At 39.8% G+C, this 16741-nt stretch overlaps 1 protein-coding gene across 1 annotated transcript in view; it reads left to right on the top strand.

The window, feature by feature from the left end:
* Positions 1 to 8253, top strand: part of CHRNB3 (cholinergic receptor nicotinic beta 3 subunit) — a 31340-nt gene extending 23087 nt beyond the window's left edge. Inside the window, exon 6 of the mRNA XM_055124135.1 lies at positions 1594 to 8253. Within this exon, the coding sequence (XP_054980110.1) occupies positions 1594 to 1752 (159 nt within the window). The 3' untranslated portion in view covers positions 1753 to 8253. The remainder of the gene's footprint in view (positions 1 to 1593) is intronic.
* Positions 8254 to 16741: the final 8488 nt, after the last annotated feature.

Genomic DNA, 16741 nt, shown 5'->3' with positions numbered 1-16741 from the left:
CCAATCGCTAGGAAAGATGAGTAAGGAGAGGCTGCTAAAGTCTCATGGCTGGGAGGACTAGAGACGTTACTGGTGCCCGCTTGAATAAATCGACGAATGACGGGATGACAGTGATAGTGATATAGAAAAATTATATATAACATATATAAATAAGATTCAGTCACTTTATTTTAAAGTCAATGAAATTAGTGCCAATAACCTGATTACATAGACATATTTATAAAAAGATATTGTTTGAAACTCACCTTTTACATTATATTTTGTCTAGTGTACACTACCTAGCACATCCTCTTTTACAATGTCTTTCATCCACTGAAAAATTGTAAAACTCTAAGAAAAAAGATTGCTGCTTTAGGACATTTAAAACTATCCTTAAGGGACTTTTGTGTTGCTATAAATTTTTTTTAACTAATATAATTTAAATAACTTTTTTAAGTGGTATTAGGGTAGAAGACTTGGAAAATACAGAAAGTGCAAAATATATAAATTCATCAATAATCCCACCACCTATAGTTGATAGGTTAGATATTTCCATCTATTTTGCATCCCTTCTTTTCTTCAGGTTTCATTTCTAAACCTCTAAACTTAAGTTTAGAAATATTCACACCTATGTCACATCTACATGACATATTCACACTTATGTCACACCTAGAATTTAAGCCTCCTATTCTAGCTCATCTTTACAAAATCCAGAATAGAAAGAGGATGTTTATATTCTCTTTAAAGAAGATGGTAAACTCTGAGACTTCTCCAGCCTGAAAGCTGGAGCTTGTTCCTTCTCTGACCCACTTCTCCAGACTTGCTGCCCGTGACCCCCAGCCTCCCTCCCTCAGAAGAACTGTCTCTGCTCTCCCTGCTGGCTTCCTGCTTTCTCCAGGTTTCCTTGACAGTGGCCATTATTCCAAAACTACAACAGCAAAATTCATGGAAACAGAAGAACAGAAGTATGTGACAAGAAAATTCGTAATTTATAAATCTTTGGGTAGAGCGATAGCACAGCGGGTAGGGTGTTTGCCTTGCACACAGCCTACCCGGGTTCGATTCCTCCTCCCCTTTCAGAGAGCCTGGCAAGCTACCGAGAGTATCCCTCCCGCATGGCAGAGCCTGGCAAGCGACCCGTGGCATATTCGATATGCTAAGAACAGTAACAACAAGTCTCACAATGGAGACATTACTGGTGCCTGCTCGAGCAAATCGATGAACAACAGGATGATAAGTGCTAAATCTATAATCAGTTTCCTAGGTAATATCAGAGAACATCAATTAAGAGATACTAGTTTTCATTTGTGTAAAAATCAGAGATTCTCCATTTTGATCAGTGGTGTTTACAAATGAATTACAATGTTTACAAATGAAATGATTCTGCTGTTTCTGTCTTACATTAAAATGTCCCCATAAACTAACTCAACCTTTGGGTTGCTTTTTTTGAGCAGATATCTGAGTGTGTATTAGGAGAGCCTGCATTGGGAAGAATCTCAGCCTACATAAGGAGAAATTATATCAGAAGCAATTTGCAAACTTCAGTGCTGTTCATTTGACTCCCAAAATAGTTGTCAGCACTTGAATAAGATGCCTTTGTTTTCTCTTTTGCAGGTAGTGCAAGACTGGAAATTCGTAGCTCAGGTTCTTGATCGAATCTTCCTGTGTCTGTTCCTTATAGCATCAGTCACAGGCTCAATTCTGATTTTTACTCCCGTTTTGAAGATGTGGCTGCATAGTTACTACCAAGACAGAGTATCTGGATCAATCTAAAATACATCACATAAAGATAAAATTAAGCCTAAAACTGATTTCCAGCTAGTATACATGTGCTATTCAAGTACACCTGCTCATTCAAAGGACCCATATTGTCCTGGAGGAAATTGAACTGGGTAGCTGGGTTTGTTCATAGTTCATTCAGGGGGCCATGAGAGTAAGTCATGATACCCCTACAGTCTCTGCCCTGATTTACACAGATGTTCAGGCAAAGTGACAAGTCCAGACCTGAAGTGACAGGCCAAGAGACACTAGAGCTGTTGCTTATTGGTGTTCTAATGCTTCCAGAAGCTGGAGACCAAAACTAATTAAGAGGACTACAAATAATTCAAGGAGGTCTTTGTTTTTATTTTGTTGTTGTTATTGTTGTGGTTTGGTTTGGGGCTACACAGTGATTCTCAGGGAGTACTCCCAGCTCTGCTAAGGGCTGCTCCCGGCATGTGAAGCATGCTTGCCAGGCTTTTGCACCTACTAAACCAGCTCCCTAATTTATTTGTGCTTTCTCTCTTCCTTCCTTTTCTTTCTTTCCTCCTTTTTAACCTTCTTTATTTCCTCTTTTCTTTTCTTTCTTCCCTTATCTCACATAAGTAATATCACACAGTCTATCTTTATCTGGCATATTTCACTTAGAATAATGTCTCCGGTTTGGGGAAGAGACTGAAGTGTGAGTCCCTAGCCTGGATCTGAAGCACTGTAAGAATTATAACCATCATCATAATAGTATTTTTTAAAACATAATATCCCTTTCCAGGATTTGAAATCAAAGTAATGTCTTTCAGGCTTATCCATGTCGTCCCAAATGACAGGTTTTCCTTAGAAAAGCTGACTATCATATCACCCTGTGGCGATTGTGGGGGAGTTTTGTGGGGCGATGTATGTATGTGTCATATGTGGGGTGTGTGTGTGTGTGTGTGTGTGTGTGTGTGTATGTGTGTGTGTGTGTAAAATCATGCATCACTTAACCGGGATGTACTTTGAGAAATGTATCATTATTTTTCCCTTGTAGAAATATCCTGGATTATAATAGAAAAACAAGCCTACAACTAAGACTGTATAGACTATTAGGACACTGCCATAAATGAGATCCATTGTTAAGTCTAACACCATTAAGAGTTGCATAAACATATGCCACAATTTCTGTGTCCATTTATCAGTCAGTGGATGTTTAACATGGTTTCCATGCTTTGACTATTGTACATAATGCTGCAACAAACATGAAATTATGACTGTCGTTTTGAGGGAATGATTTTATTTTCTTTGGCTAGATACCTAAAAATGAGATTGTAGGATAATGTGCAGTTTTATTTTCATTAATTGTTCCAACACCAGTTCCACCTCCAGAGTAACTGTCCCTCTACGATTGTCCCCATATTCCCAACCACCGTGCAAGTCTGCCCTCTTAGAAGGCACACAATTACTTATATATTGCTTATTACAACTAAATGACTAATTGGATTATCAAAATACTTCAGGGCCAGAGCAGTGGTACAATGGGGAGGGCATTTGCCTTGCACATAGCTGGCATGGATTAGATCCCTGGCATCCCCTGAGCACCGCCAGGAGTAATTCCTGAGTGCAGAGCCAGGAGCAACCCCTGAGCACTTCCAAGTGTGATCCAAAAAGACATAAAAAAAACTTTAGCAAAAGAAAATTTATGAAAATTGTTCTATCTCACCACGTGATCATTAAACCCTTGCCTGTGGATTTACTGTTTGTTGCTAGTTGACTTTTATGTGTTATTGGGGTTTTTTTAAATTCTTTTTTATTGAATCACCAAGAAATACAGTTACAAAGCTTTCATGTTTGAGTTTCAGTTATACAATGATCGAACACCCATCCCTCCACCAGTGCACATTTTCCACCACCAATGTCCCCAGTATAACCCCTCCTTCCCAACCCTCCCCCTGCCACTATGGCAGACAATTTCCCCTTCTCTCTACTTTTGGGCATTATGGTTTGCAATATAGATACTTAGAAGCTATCACATTTGGTCCTTTACCCACTTTCAGCACACATCTTCCATTCAGAATAAACCCTCCAACCATCATTGACTTAGTGATCTCTTCTCTATTCCAGCTACTTTCTCCATCAGCTCATGAGACAGGCTTCCAACTATGGAGCAATATTCCTGGCCCTTGTGTCTACTGTCCTTGGGTGTCAGTCTCATGTTATTTTATATTCCACAAATGAGTACAGTCATTCTATGTCTGTCCCTCTCTTTCTGACTCATTTCACTCAGCATGATACTCTCCATGACCATTCATTTATAAGCAAATTTCATAACTTCATCTTTCCTAACAACAGCATAGTATTTCATTGTGTAGATGTACCAAAGTTTCTTTAATCAATTGTCTGTTCTAGGGCACTCAGATTGTTTCCATATTCTGGCTATTGTGAACAATACTGCAATGAACATACAGGTGCAGATGTCATTTATACTGTGCTGTTTTGCACCCTAGAGATATATTCCCAGAAGTGGTATAGCGGGGTCATATGGAAGCTCAATTTCTAGTTTTTGAAGGAATGCCTATATTGGTTATTTTTTTGGTTGAGTTTAGCTGGATTAAATGTTACTAGTTTGGTGTGCTCCTACTGGGATGTCAGTATTGTGAAAATTGGAGGTGTTGTGTGGTGGTCTAGAATCTTCAGGATCTGTAGAAGGGGTGAATTGACATGTCTCAGCTGTAGAATGTGGGTTTTGTCTTTCCAAAGTAAGAGAAGGTTGGGGAGAGTTGCCTGCCCCCACTCCAAGAAGACCCCATAGTTCTCAGCCTGAACACCAGTGCACCTGGAATTATCGCACTGGTATCTTTAGATATTAGTTTGGTATCTGCAGAGATTAATCATGAGACAGTGGAACTGGACCATTAGCATGTCAGCAGCTAGGATGTGAGTGCAGCTGTCAGGGCTTCAGTAGGTCTTGGCCTGCATACCTCCTGAGGCAGCCAGAGTTTCAGCAGAGAGACTGATGTAGCCATGAATTTTAGTGGCTTGGCTTGTTTCTCCTTGGAGATTTAGTTGTGACTAAATAGAGCAGGGCTTGCTGGTAAGTCAACATGGCAGCATCTGTGGGATGTGGGCATCGCTCCTGGAGTTTCCAGAAGTATGAGGAGCTTAGGGAGGCAGAGTTCTCAGCCCCAATACCAGTATACCTGCAATTTTCAGTTTCCTGGTTTTGCAGAGATTGGTTGTGGAAACAGTGGGGTTGGTGCAGCAGCAGCTGTGAGGTGTGAGGTGTGACTGCTGGGGCTTCAGTGGGGTGGGACTTGGCCCTCTCTGCTCCCAAGGACACTTTAGTTTTCAGCTGGGAGACCTGTGTATGCATGAATTTAGCATCTTGTATTGTTCTAAGAGAATTCAAGAAACTTAGCTGTGAATCTAAGAGATTTAATTTTGAATCAAGCAATAATTGTGTGCTAAATATTTCTCTAAATCCAGTTGCTATAATCTGTATATGAAACTGAAACACTAAATATATCAACAGTGGTGGTACCATATCACAAAATGTGTAGATATATATTCTATTTAATGACTATGAGTAATCTTGGTTTTTCAGATTGTTGGATTCTTGGACACATTTGAACATTAGAAAGATGATGAATCACAGTAAATCCACCATTGGCAATAAAATTGCTAGTGTATGTTGGTAACCAAACAAAAATAGGTGAGTTTTGGAGTTAATACTAGCCTGTGTTCAGCTTAGGGGAATAGAGCCATTGTAAGATGGTGGGAATTCTTCATAGCTAGCTGTTTGCCAACCTCTAGACTTTTGCAATAGTCATTGTTCACTTTTCCTGCTTCTGGGTAGATACCTATCCCGATGATGCCAGTTGTCACTTCTTTCTTCCTCTTGTGCCCTGATCTCTTCTCTTGGAAAGTGTTCCTTTAATTAACCTCCTTATCTGTAGGACACCCTTTCCTAGTGCCCACATTTATTCTTAAAATAAACCAGAACCATTACTAATAGAAATAAACTTTAAAGTAGTCTGAGCTGTTCTGTTGGCATTTCTTGACATTCAAATCACCTTCAAAGTAGTTCTAAGTTTCAAAAATGAAATCATTTGTATATATTTTAAATTTTTAAGTGATGTAATCAGTGTATTTAGTTTAAATAGCTACCAGTTTTGTATCATAGAACTGTATTCATATGCGCCATGTGCACACATTATGGAACCTTGGGTCTATTAATACCCCTAAATTTGTAGTTCATCCTCTTGTCTGAACTATATATCCATTTATTTTCTCCACATTTTGACTACATTTATCCAAGGAAAGCAACATAGTAAAATGAAAACCATAGCAATAGGTTCTAAAGCAGTTCTAACCAAACCTTGGGAGCTGTGGGATGTCAGAAAAGTCACTTGCTCTCTTGGGACTTCAGTTTCCTGTCAATAACAAGAGATCATAACACATGACCTTCCAAAGCTTGCTTCTGCTCTAACATTTTGGTTGGCATTAGAATTATGTGCATAATTATGTGCATAAAATCCATTATTAATAGCATTTTAAAACAAAATCTCAGTCAAAATTTTTAATTCTATATTGTAGAGAACTATAAAGAACTTTCACAAAACTTCTAAGTATAACTATATTCCTTTGAGGGAATGTAATCTGCTCTATCAATACAGTAGAACTGGATTTGCAGGAATACATTGTGATGAAAATCAAGAATGGATTTCCTGACTTGAATCCCTGGTGGGATTGTGTATTCAAAGGGCAAATCACTGCTCTGCCTTTTATTGAGAGCACTGTTGACTTTAACTCATTACTTAACTTCACTTGACTCATTAGTTTGCTAGGTAAATGGCAGTACTAATCTTATAAAAGATGTTTTAGATCTAATTCTGTTTTAAATTTTGAAAAACACCCCATGAAATGCTTGCAAGCCTCTTTCTGACCAGTCACAAACACAGCAAAGGTCAAACATTTACATGTGCAGCTTAAATCTCCTTGCAGCTAAATGGGAGGCAATGATAAGTTTAACACATGAAAAAAGATATTATACATCACAATAATCTGAAGGGCAGTAACCACAAAAGATAGCTAAAGTAAATTTGTTTTTATTTCAAACTCATAGCAAGAAAAATCTGTGGGCAAAACCTGCCAGCTAACCCAGCTAACTCCAACACATGCACATGACAAGACCCATGTCAAGTGCATGAACAGGTGGAAAATACACGTGTACAGGCACATAGAGATGCCCTTCCTGTCCTTCGGATCTCTAATCACCTTGACCTGAAGACTTTACAGAACACTTGGCCCCACTGTGCACCTTGCTTCTCAAAGTCAATTGGGATTCCAGTCTGCTATATGGGTCAGAATGAAATTGTTCTCTAGAATTTTATTAAGTTAATCTTATTTCCTTAACTATAGACTCTGTTATTTTCTCAATTGCTTCTAATAGGGGTGAGTATATAATAAGGCTTGATTAATATTTGGTAGCTAATTAATCTATCGCTCAAACTTCAGATTGAGTTATTTGCGTAAAATGAGGACAAATTTGTATAGTGTCAGCATCTTCTATTATTTCCAGTTCTCTTCATGTGTAGGTATGTGTGATTTTCAATATGCTCCTTGATTTTTCAGCTATTTCTAATTTAATTGGAAAAGTCAATAATTCCATACTAAAGTTTCACTATCTCAAGAATAGTCTATATCCAGATAGCTAGCTTGTTTAAGACAAAATTTAGCCTATGGCATTATGCTTCTTAAATTTATTTTAGTCTCTTTCTTGATATTGGTTTCTTAAAAGGACTGTGTCCTTTGTTTCCCCTCAATACAAGTTTTCACATTCTCCAAAGAATGTTTTCCTTCAGGACATTATCTCTGGTTCCTTACTTCTGGTATCATTTAACCTGCTGTAGTTTCCTGTATTTCCTATAAATTAGAAGTTATACCTACATTTCTAGTTCAGTCATTTGGCAGGATACATCATGACCAAATAGATGAACTCTCTGCTGTCTCCTCATCAGTGTTATGCCCTAGATTAAAGTGACCACAGCCTCCTCTCTCCCTACCAATGATAAACTTAGTATTAGCTATTCCCCTCAAAACATAGCAAAGTTATAAAAAAAATTATACCTAAAAATCTTCCTTTATTATTTAGTGAAGCTAAATCATTCTACTGAAAATAATTTAGGGACTTATGAGGAGAGAGAAAGATATAGAGATTTAGACAGATCAATAGAAGTTCAAGAGAAACATGGGTTTCTCCAGTGTAGAAAAGCAGAAAATGGTTTTTAGAAGAAAGTTGTATACTATTTCTTTGAACTGTCTTGGCCTGGATATAACTGTTTCTTAAAAGATTATCTCTATCCAGCTGTGCTAGAATACTGTCATTTCCAAAGAGTGACGTTTTTATGCTGGGTTATGTCTTTTGATTATACTTTGATTCTTTCTGAGAAGCACAGACTGATATACTAATTACACCCATGGTGACTACCATTTGTGTTTAATTCAACCTGTATTCCTTTTTGTGTTATGGTTTTCTGTTTAGTATCGCAATAAAACTATAAAAAAATTAAAGTAACAACATTTCTTTGGTTCATGGACATAATCCTCTGCTGAGAAAGCTACCCAAGAATAGACATGACCCCTGAACATTGGGAGGGAGATCCCAGCTTTGGGAAACAAGATATTGAGCCAGACCAGAAAAACGCAGTATCACAGTATCCAAAGGGAATTCTGAGAAAGAAGACAAATTGAGAAGATGAACTCAGGCAACCTCCACAACAGCCTGAGAGAGAGGCATGGCACCATACCTGTTCATAGGTGAATATCTATGATTTTTGTATAAAATTTTCTACTCTCTGGATGAAAAAGAATGGAGAAGGAAAAGGTCTCCTGTTTTTCCAGCAGGAAGGATGCTTCTGCCACCATGAGTCATCTTTCTGAGAATATGTGTCAGCAAGTCCTGTTGTTAGAACATGCCTTCATGGGCCTGTGCATCAATGAACCCCATCAAGAGAGCTCTCACTGTGCATAGGAGACCTCAGAGGCATGTCATCAGGGAAAACTCAACACTGGCTTGACCCACAGATTTAGCATCCCTAGTCTCCTGGTCTTAAGTAACAAGAGCATCCATAATCATTGTGACAATGAAAAATACCTTCTTAGACATTTTCCAGTGGAAATTGTGTGTGAGTATGTATGTGTGTGAAAGAGGTGACCAGCATATTCAACTGAGAAGAGCTGGTATAACTGGCTGAAAATTCCAAAAGCTCCAAAGTTAGAAGTAGAAACAAAAGCAATTATGTATTCAAATAGTAAACAGGATTATTGTGGAGCTGTTTTGAGGGAGGAGGTTTTGGGGTGGAGGGAGGGTGGAGCCAACACAGTAAAAGGCAGATTGCATTCTGGTGAGACCTTTGTAATTATTTAAACCTCATCTTACAGGACCAGCTACTTGCTCCACGAGAAGTGGGTGGACAAGGCGTGTTGGGCCTGGAGTTTGCTCATTTGCACCTTGTGGAAATTCTCAAGCCTCCTTCTCTCATTTAAATATAGCTCTGAATATTAATGTTCTTGGGGGACAAAGACATAAGCAAGGGGAGATGCTCAGATATTGTACTCCTGTGTCACTACCCAGGATCTTCATTCCACTAATGAGGCCTAGGGAGAATTGAGTCTAGTTGGGGAATCCCAAGAAGCTGCCCCCTCTGTTCTCAGATGGTGCCTGCATGTTCCGGGATCTGTCTCTTCCCTCTCTGCTCTTCTGCTTCCTTCCACTCTGCCTTTGCTACCCTTTGCATGACCTTAACCAATAAAAACAAACCAAGCTCCCAATTGTCTAGTGATAAACTGCAAACTCATAGCCCTGCATTTAGACTTCATTTGATTAACAGTGTGGAATCAATCTCTGCAAAATGGAAAGATAGGTCTTTAATCAAAGAATAAAATTTTTATGCAAATTTGTCCCCCTTTCCTTCCCATTAAAACTGAGTCAGATTCCATAGAAAATTACACACACACACACACACACACACACACACACACACACACACACATACACACTGGCTAGAGGTTCCTGTTTAGACTTTTTGAGGATTCCTTCCTTGAAGCAGTCACATTATATTATTTTGACTTTAATTGGGTCAATTCAGAATCTCCCTCCACACACACATATTTTATTTTTTTCTGTTTGTTTGATTTGGGGCCATATTCAGAGATGCTTGGGGATCATGCAATGCGAGGGATCAAACCCGAGCTTCCAGTTAGCCTCACCCCAAATGCTTTTGCACTGATAAGAACCCTAGGTCTCTGGCTGGCAAAGCTAACCAGTGGAGACTGCATAATGGAACCCCACTTAGACTATTTCCTCATTATCACATGAAAAACAGGTTTCCAATGATGTTTCTCCACAATTTTATTTTTATGCAAAGTATGATCATATTACAAATACCCAGGCCCTTTGGTACTTGAGAAATAGAAATTTGTCTGAGGCCAGAACTCTCTTTGCTGACAGCTAATTAGGGAAGGAGCCTGTAAACATCTGGAAGCTTATGCCTGAGAGCACAATAGAGGCAACACGGGGCAAACCACCACGGCTGACTCCTGGAAGGGAGAATGATCAGACTTTTAAGCTCCTGCATGTGGGACTCAAAAGAAAGCTTCTATTCAGACCAACAACTCCCTTGTCTGTTGCCAGGAAACATTCACCTCAGTTGCAGGGACAGTATGTGTCCTGCTCATCTGCTGGTGTCTAACTGGGGTCTGCAAATTGCCCATAGCATTTGTTCAGCCATACCTTGTAATTGATTTTGTTGTGTACATGAAATACCTTCGATTGAAAAGCTTGGTGTAAGTATTGCCTTCACCATGTGACCCTTACATGTTTAACCTATGAAACTTAAAATTCTATACTTGACTGGCAGTCAAAGAACTTAATTTTTAGAATAGTGTTGGTCTGTATAGTTACTTGTGTTAAATGAGATTCTTGTGATGCTTCTGCATTCATTCTCTTCCTCAGCTGCTTCTTGATGGCAGAATATATAATTGACTCCTCTCAATTATATTGATCCTCTGTGGCATCAATGACAGAACAGAACCTTTCTAAAAAAGGGGTTTGTATTGATGCTGCTTCTTAACGGCTTGCACTTGTAGAATTGCACTTCCTTGTGCTGTGCTATCTTTTTCCCCTTTAGTATATATAAAATACAGACTTGGTTACATTCTCCCCTCTTGACCATGATAAGCCTCATTAGTGACTTCTGGTTCAGAATTTACTTAATGTGACAAAAACTTTACATGAAGAAGTATTTGCATGTATAAAATAAAAAGGCATTTTTAGATATATTACAGGCTTACTATACACCATCTAACTGTGCTCCAAAGTAGCATAATGTTGGTAGTACAGCAAATTATTATGAGCAAATTATGATTATCTGTTTAAGTCATGTTCACCAGCTTAAATCTGGAGATCAGAATTTAAGCAATTCTTGAAATGTATGAATGCCTCCTTAATATACTGATTATAAAGTACTTCCAATGTGTGTCATTATAGGCTTTTTTACCCTCCCAGATTAAAGCCCTGATTTTTACTATGATAGGGAATTTTTTCATTTATTTAGTTAAAATGAATGAAAATGTCAAAAGTAGGAAATTTTTTAATTGAATCACTGTGAGCTACAGTTATAAAACTTTCATGTTTGAGCTTCAGTCATACAATGATCAAACACCCGTCCTTCCACCAGTGTACATTTTCCACTACTAATGTCCCCAGTATCCCTCCCTGCCCCCTGTCCCACCCATCCCCCAGCCTCTGTGGCAGACAATTTCTGTCTTACTCTCTCTCTGCTTACAAGCATTATGGTTTGCAATATAGTTAGTGTGGGGCCATCATGTTTAGTCCTTTATCTACTTTCAGCACACATCTTCCACCCCGAGCAATCCCTCCAACCACATTGACTTAGTGATCCCTTCTCTATCCCAGCTGCCTTCTCCCCCAGCTCATAAGGGGAAAAAAAAGAAAAGAAAGAATTTTTTTTTGGGGGGGACTGGATCGATAGCACAGCGGGTAGGGCGTTTGCCTTGCACGCAGCCGACCCGGATTTTATTCCCAGCCTCCCTTATGGTCCCCTGAGCACCATCAGGAGTAATTCCTGAGTGCAAAGCCAGGAGTAACCCTTGAGCATCGCCGGGTGTGACCCAAAAAAGCCAAAAAAAAAAAAAGAATTGTTTTTGATTGGTGTTGGATTACAGTTCTAAGCATTTTAGGTTTAACATTGGGTTGCCCTTGTTCCTCCTGCAGGGAGCTTAGGTTTACTGAGTTACACCCACCACAATGCTCCAAAGGTACACCCAATTCCATCAGGCACTCCCAATCCTCTGTATTATTATTTAACTTCTCCTTTGTGCTCTTCTTCCCCTATCACATACCTTGTAGCTTATAACAAGTCAAATTCTTCTGAGGACTCTAGATTTTGTGTATGTAAGTGAAATATTGCTTTTCTCCTTCCTTTATGTCCTTTTCATAGCTTATTTTAGAGAAATGTGCTTTCTGTACAGACAGAAGAATACAGTTAATGCTGTGCTTTTGTATCTTGGGAGTTAATTGACTTCAAATATTTTTCCTGGGTATCTGTCATATTTACTTGACTTAAGCCTCAAGGTTGCCCTTATTTCCTAGCACCCCCAACGTGGGGTACTGGCAAGGAACAAGGATGGACCCAGGGCAAGCCATAAGATACCCTGGCATGGAAGAGGAATAGGCTAAGTGCCACAAGAAGGTAATAAATTAAGAGCATGGTCATGGAACAAACTGACATGACCCAAAAAAGAAGTGACTGAATAAGGACCCTGTTGGGGTTAGGAAAGACTAACATGGCCTGAGGACTGTAGACTGGGATATATAGTGAAACATCCCCAGGAAGAGCCACCCTTTAAGCGTGGTATATCTCTTACTGTGTTTACACAAAATGACTAGAACTATTATAAAACAGTAACTTTAATGATTATTTAAATGGATTACTAACAAAGAAAAGGAGAAAGCAATAAGCTCTTAGATGGAATTTCACCATTGGGTAGATCTCCTGGAGGGAATCTAGAGTGCTAGAGTCCCAAGATGATATTCTGTCCTTGAGTTGACCTCCTAGAAAAACTTCCCCTGAAGAAAGGGGTTTATATCTGTTCACTGTCTATGATAATGTTCAACCATACCTATAGGTAATTGCTCCCTTCAACCCTTCATATTTCTCTATAACTAAGGCTGTGAGATTTGAATAAACAGTCACTGATTACCAACTAGCCTGTGGCCCCCATTCCTTTATTTGTCAGTTGTCAGTCAGCAGGGAGGCAGTGATTCAGCCCCCACGCACCAAGGGACCCTCAGGTCACCGCAGGCTGGTGACATCCCGAAATAGCAACAGTTGGAGTCTGCTGTGGCCCAATGGCAGTCACACTAGGAAGTGCATGCCTGACAGACACCAGTGGACTAAGCTGGCAGAGTGGCTCATGCTGCCTTCCTCAGAGGCTGGACTCACAAGCTTATTAATTCTCCAAGCACCAGATCTGAGAGTTCCTACTCACTCTGGCATGGGGAACTAATGTTAGCTGATGATACGTGGGCCTCAGAAGAAACTGTCACCATTACTTGAAGAATACAGATTCGTAGATTTAGGGTCATCCAAAGCTTCTTATTCAAGAAACCTATCAGAAAAGCAGTGTTGGACAGGTGAAGTTTCTTCCTTGTAATTAACATCTCCCCTGTTTTCCCTGATCCCTTAGCAAAGATCATTTCTTCTGGGTCTGCCCCCACTTTACATTAGCATTTACTACTTTTACCAGAGAGTCAGTCTTGGGGAGGCTGCAGGGAGTAAAGGGGACCCAGTGCTCTGCTTTGCTCCTCCCTTCCTGAACAGACCAATGCCAGGCTACACTCCAATCCAATGACTCCGCACACCCTCCCGGCTTGTCCCTGCCATGCTAGGTCTTTTCCCAACTGGAGGAGAGAAATGAGAAGCCTTGCTCAGGACACCAGCTTTTTCATCTTCTTGGGAAAAAGAATTCAAGGGTAAGAGAAAGTTCATACAGACCAAATAAGTCTTTCTGAGAGCACAGTCTTGAAGTTTGGGTGCAGAAGTCTCGGGGAAGCCGATGGAGCACATCTACTTGCTGTGCATGTGTGAGGCCCTGGGCTCAGTGCTGACGCACTGACTCTTAGCACCACCAAACAAAACCCAAAACAAAGCATCCAACAAATATCTTTAACACTGCACTCCCTTCATTACTCCTTTATGATCTTTTTTATCCTGGTTTACCTTTGTTCTGAGCAAGAATTTTTTTTTTCCTTGATGGCGGGGGGATGATGTGTGTTGGCTGGGATTGGTCTGTAGTGCTCAGGGCTCATTCCTAACAACACTCAAGGATTACTCCTAGTGGGCTCAGGGGACCATATTCAGTGCCGGGAATTAAACTCACATTGGCCATATGCACGATAAGTGTCCTACCTACTCTGGCTCCCTGAACAATAACTTCTGAACAATACCTTTATATTCAAAAGCTTATTTCAGTTCTTTTTGGATGAATGTTCTAGTTGTTTACTCATGAATTCAGAGTCCTCTCTCCCCTAGGCATCACTAAGCAACTTCTGGAGAACTGGCTAGGAAGTGTGAATCATATGTATGTAAAACAAATTTGTTGGACTGGGTCAAGGATGTGGCTCAACTGGTAACACATGTTCAGGACCTGGGTTTAACCTTCAGCACCTGCCCCGCGTGGCTTCCCCATCCACAACTCCTTCTTCCCCCACCCTTCTAATTCTGCCAAGGGCTGTGGCCCCACAGCAATGACTGCAGCACACACAAGAAGTCAGGGTCATGGGCTCCTTGTTCCTTGATGGAGCAATTTCCTTCCATCCTCTATTTTCTCACTTTGCAGTTCTTAGATGTATTTTCTTTCTTTCTTTCTTTCTTTCTTTCTTTCTTTCTTTCTTTCTTTCTTTCTTTCTTTCTTTCTTTCTTTCTTTCTTTCTTTCTTTCTTTCTTTCTTTCTTTCTTTCTTTCTTTCCTTCTCTTCCTTTTTCTTTTTTCCGAAGGGCAAGGGTTGTTGGGGCCACACCAAGTGGTGCTTAGGACTTACTCCTGGGTTTGTGCTCAGGGGTCACTCCTGGTGGTGCTTGGGGGACCATACGCAACATCAGGTGGAATTGAACCAGGTTCAGTGATGTGCAAGGCAAGAGCCTTAACTTCTACACATCTCTCCAGTCATTTAAATGCCTTGTTTTTGTACCTGACAAGAGGTTAATATCCAGAAATGTTTTGTTTTCTTTTTAAAAACCTCCTACAAGGCTGGAGAAGTAGTACAGGAAGTAAAGCACTTGTCTTGCATATAAGCTATATCAGTTGCAACCCTGATTCAAATCCCCAGCACCACATGCAGTTGTTTGAGCAAAGCCGGGGGTTATTCCTGAGCACAGAATGAAAAATGGCCCTTGAGTACCACTGAGTATCCCCTCTCCCCCATAAGTTGGTTAAAATACATGACCCCCAAAACCTCCTACAACTCAACAATAACAAACAACTAAGCAAAACAGTATTGATTTTCAGAAAAGATAAAAACCCCTAAATTAGAAGAAAGTATTTGGAACTATTATCCAGGTGTAAGTTTAGGACATGTGTTCCCTATCTGAGATACAAGTCTTTTTCTCTCAGAGTGAAAGATGAGGTTATTTCCCAAGTGTAAGGTGAAATCTCCTCCTCTCTTCTTGATGCCTCATGGCTACAACCATGTAAAACTTCTCCACATGTAAGTTATCAAATTGACTTTTTCTTTGCTGATTCTTCTGAGGCTGGTTTGATTTCTCATACAGCCCATGAAGAATCCAGAGAGACAGAAGATTTTCCCTGTACCCTAAAAATGTATGCCCTGTCAATTTCAAATTTAAAAAACAAACTACATATTAACAAAAATGAGTTCCTTCAGGAATAGCCAGAGGAATTACTGTTAAAGAAATGCATGCTATTAAGATAAGCCCCTAAATAGGACATTCCAGAAAGCCATAATATCAAACCATGTTTGGAGAAATATAATTCTAAGGCACCAATCCTCCCCCCCTACTCAGGACAAAGGTTGGACCCAACAGAGATAAACAAACAGCCTGGTAAAACTGAAAGAATAAAAAGACCATCAAAGTACAGAGCCCTTTTCTTGACAATTTCCCAGCAACTTTTTTATCTATGAAGAGCCCGCTAAAACCCTCATATAATAAGCTACCCAAAAAAAACCCATGGCACCCCATCTTAGAGACTTTCTTAGATGTGTGCTCACTGCCTTTTATAAAACTTGCTAAAGATCTGTTTGTTTTTGCCTTAAATTCTTCCTCTGTGTGTATAAAATATTAATTTATTTATTCATCAAAAAGTCATATAGAGAAATATCTCACCTGAAGTACTTTCTAAGAAAGGTAAATATAAAATTTTCTATCATTTTTGATTGATTGACTCTGGGGGCCATCTCAGAAGTGCTCAGGGAGATAAGGACCATGTGGTGCAGGGACCGAACTTATGTCAGGGACAAGCAGTGCATGTGCCTAACTCCTGTATGTCTCCCCAGCTCCCAGTCTTACCAGTCTCATTCTTCCAGAGAGACGCCCTACTGGGGCCTCTATGGAGAACCTTGGACAGATCTGGTGAATGGAAGAGGAGCCTGCCTATATAGAGGAAAGGGCAAGGAGCTACTCTAAATAAGAGTTCACTGGAAGAAAGGGAGCTTTTACATTGGTGATGGCCTCTCATTCATTGGACTGGACTGCAGTGCTTCTCATTAGCAGAATGGTTGCTGGACAGGATAAATTTTTCCTGACATCATTTCTTCCTTGGAAATATAAGATTACCACACTAACTATTGGAACCTACAATGAAGACAAGTACATGACAGTGAAGGGAAATGTTGCTGTATAAGGACTTTCTTACAGGCCCTCCTTGACTCCAATTTAGATGCCTTTTATTTTTTGTATTCTATTTTATTTGAGGCAATGTGGTTCACAATA

The sequence above is a fragment of the Sorex araneus genome, chromosome 1 (assembly GCF_027595985.1).
Source record: "Sorex araneus isolate mSorAra2 chromosome 1, mSorAra2.pri, whole genome shotgun sequence".
Lineage (NCBI taxonomy): Eukaryota > Metazoa > Chordata > Mammalia > Eulipotyphla > Soricidae > Sorex > Sorex araneus.
Note: the sequence above shows the minus strand (reverse complement) of the source record. Positions and strands in the feature narration are given on the sequence as shown.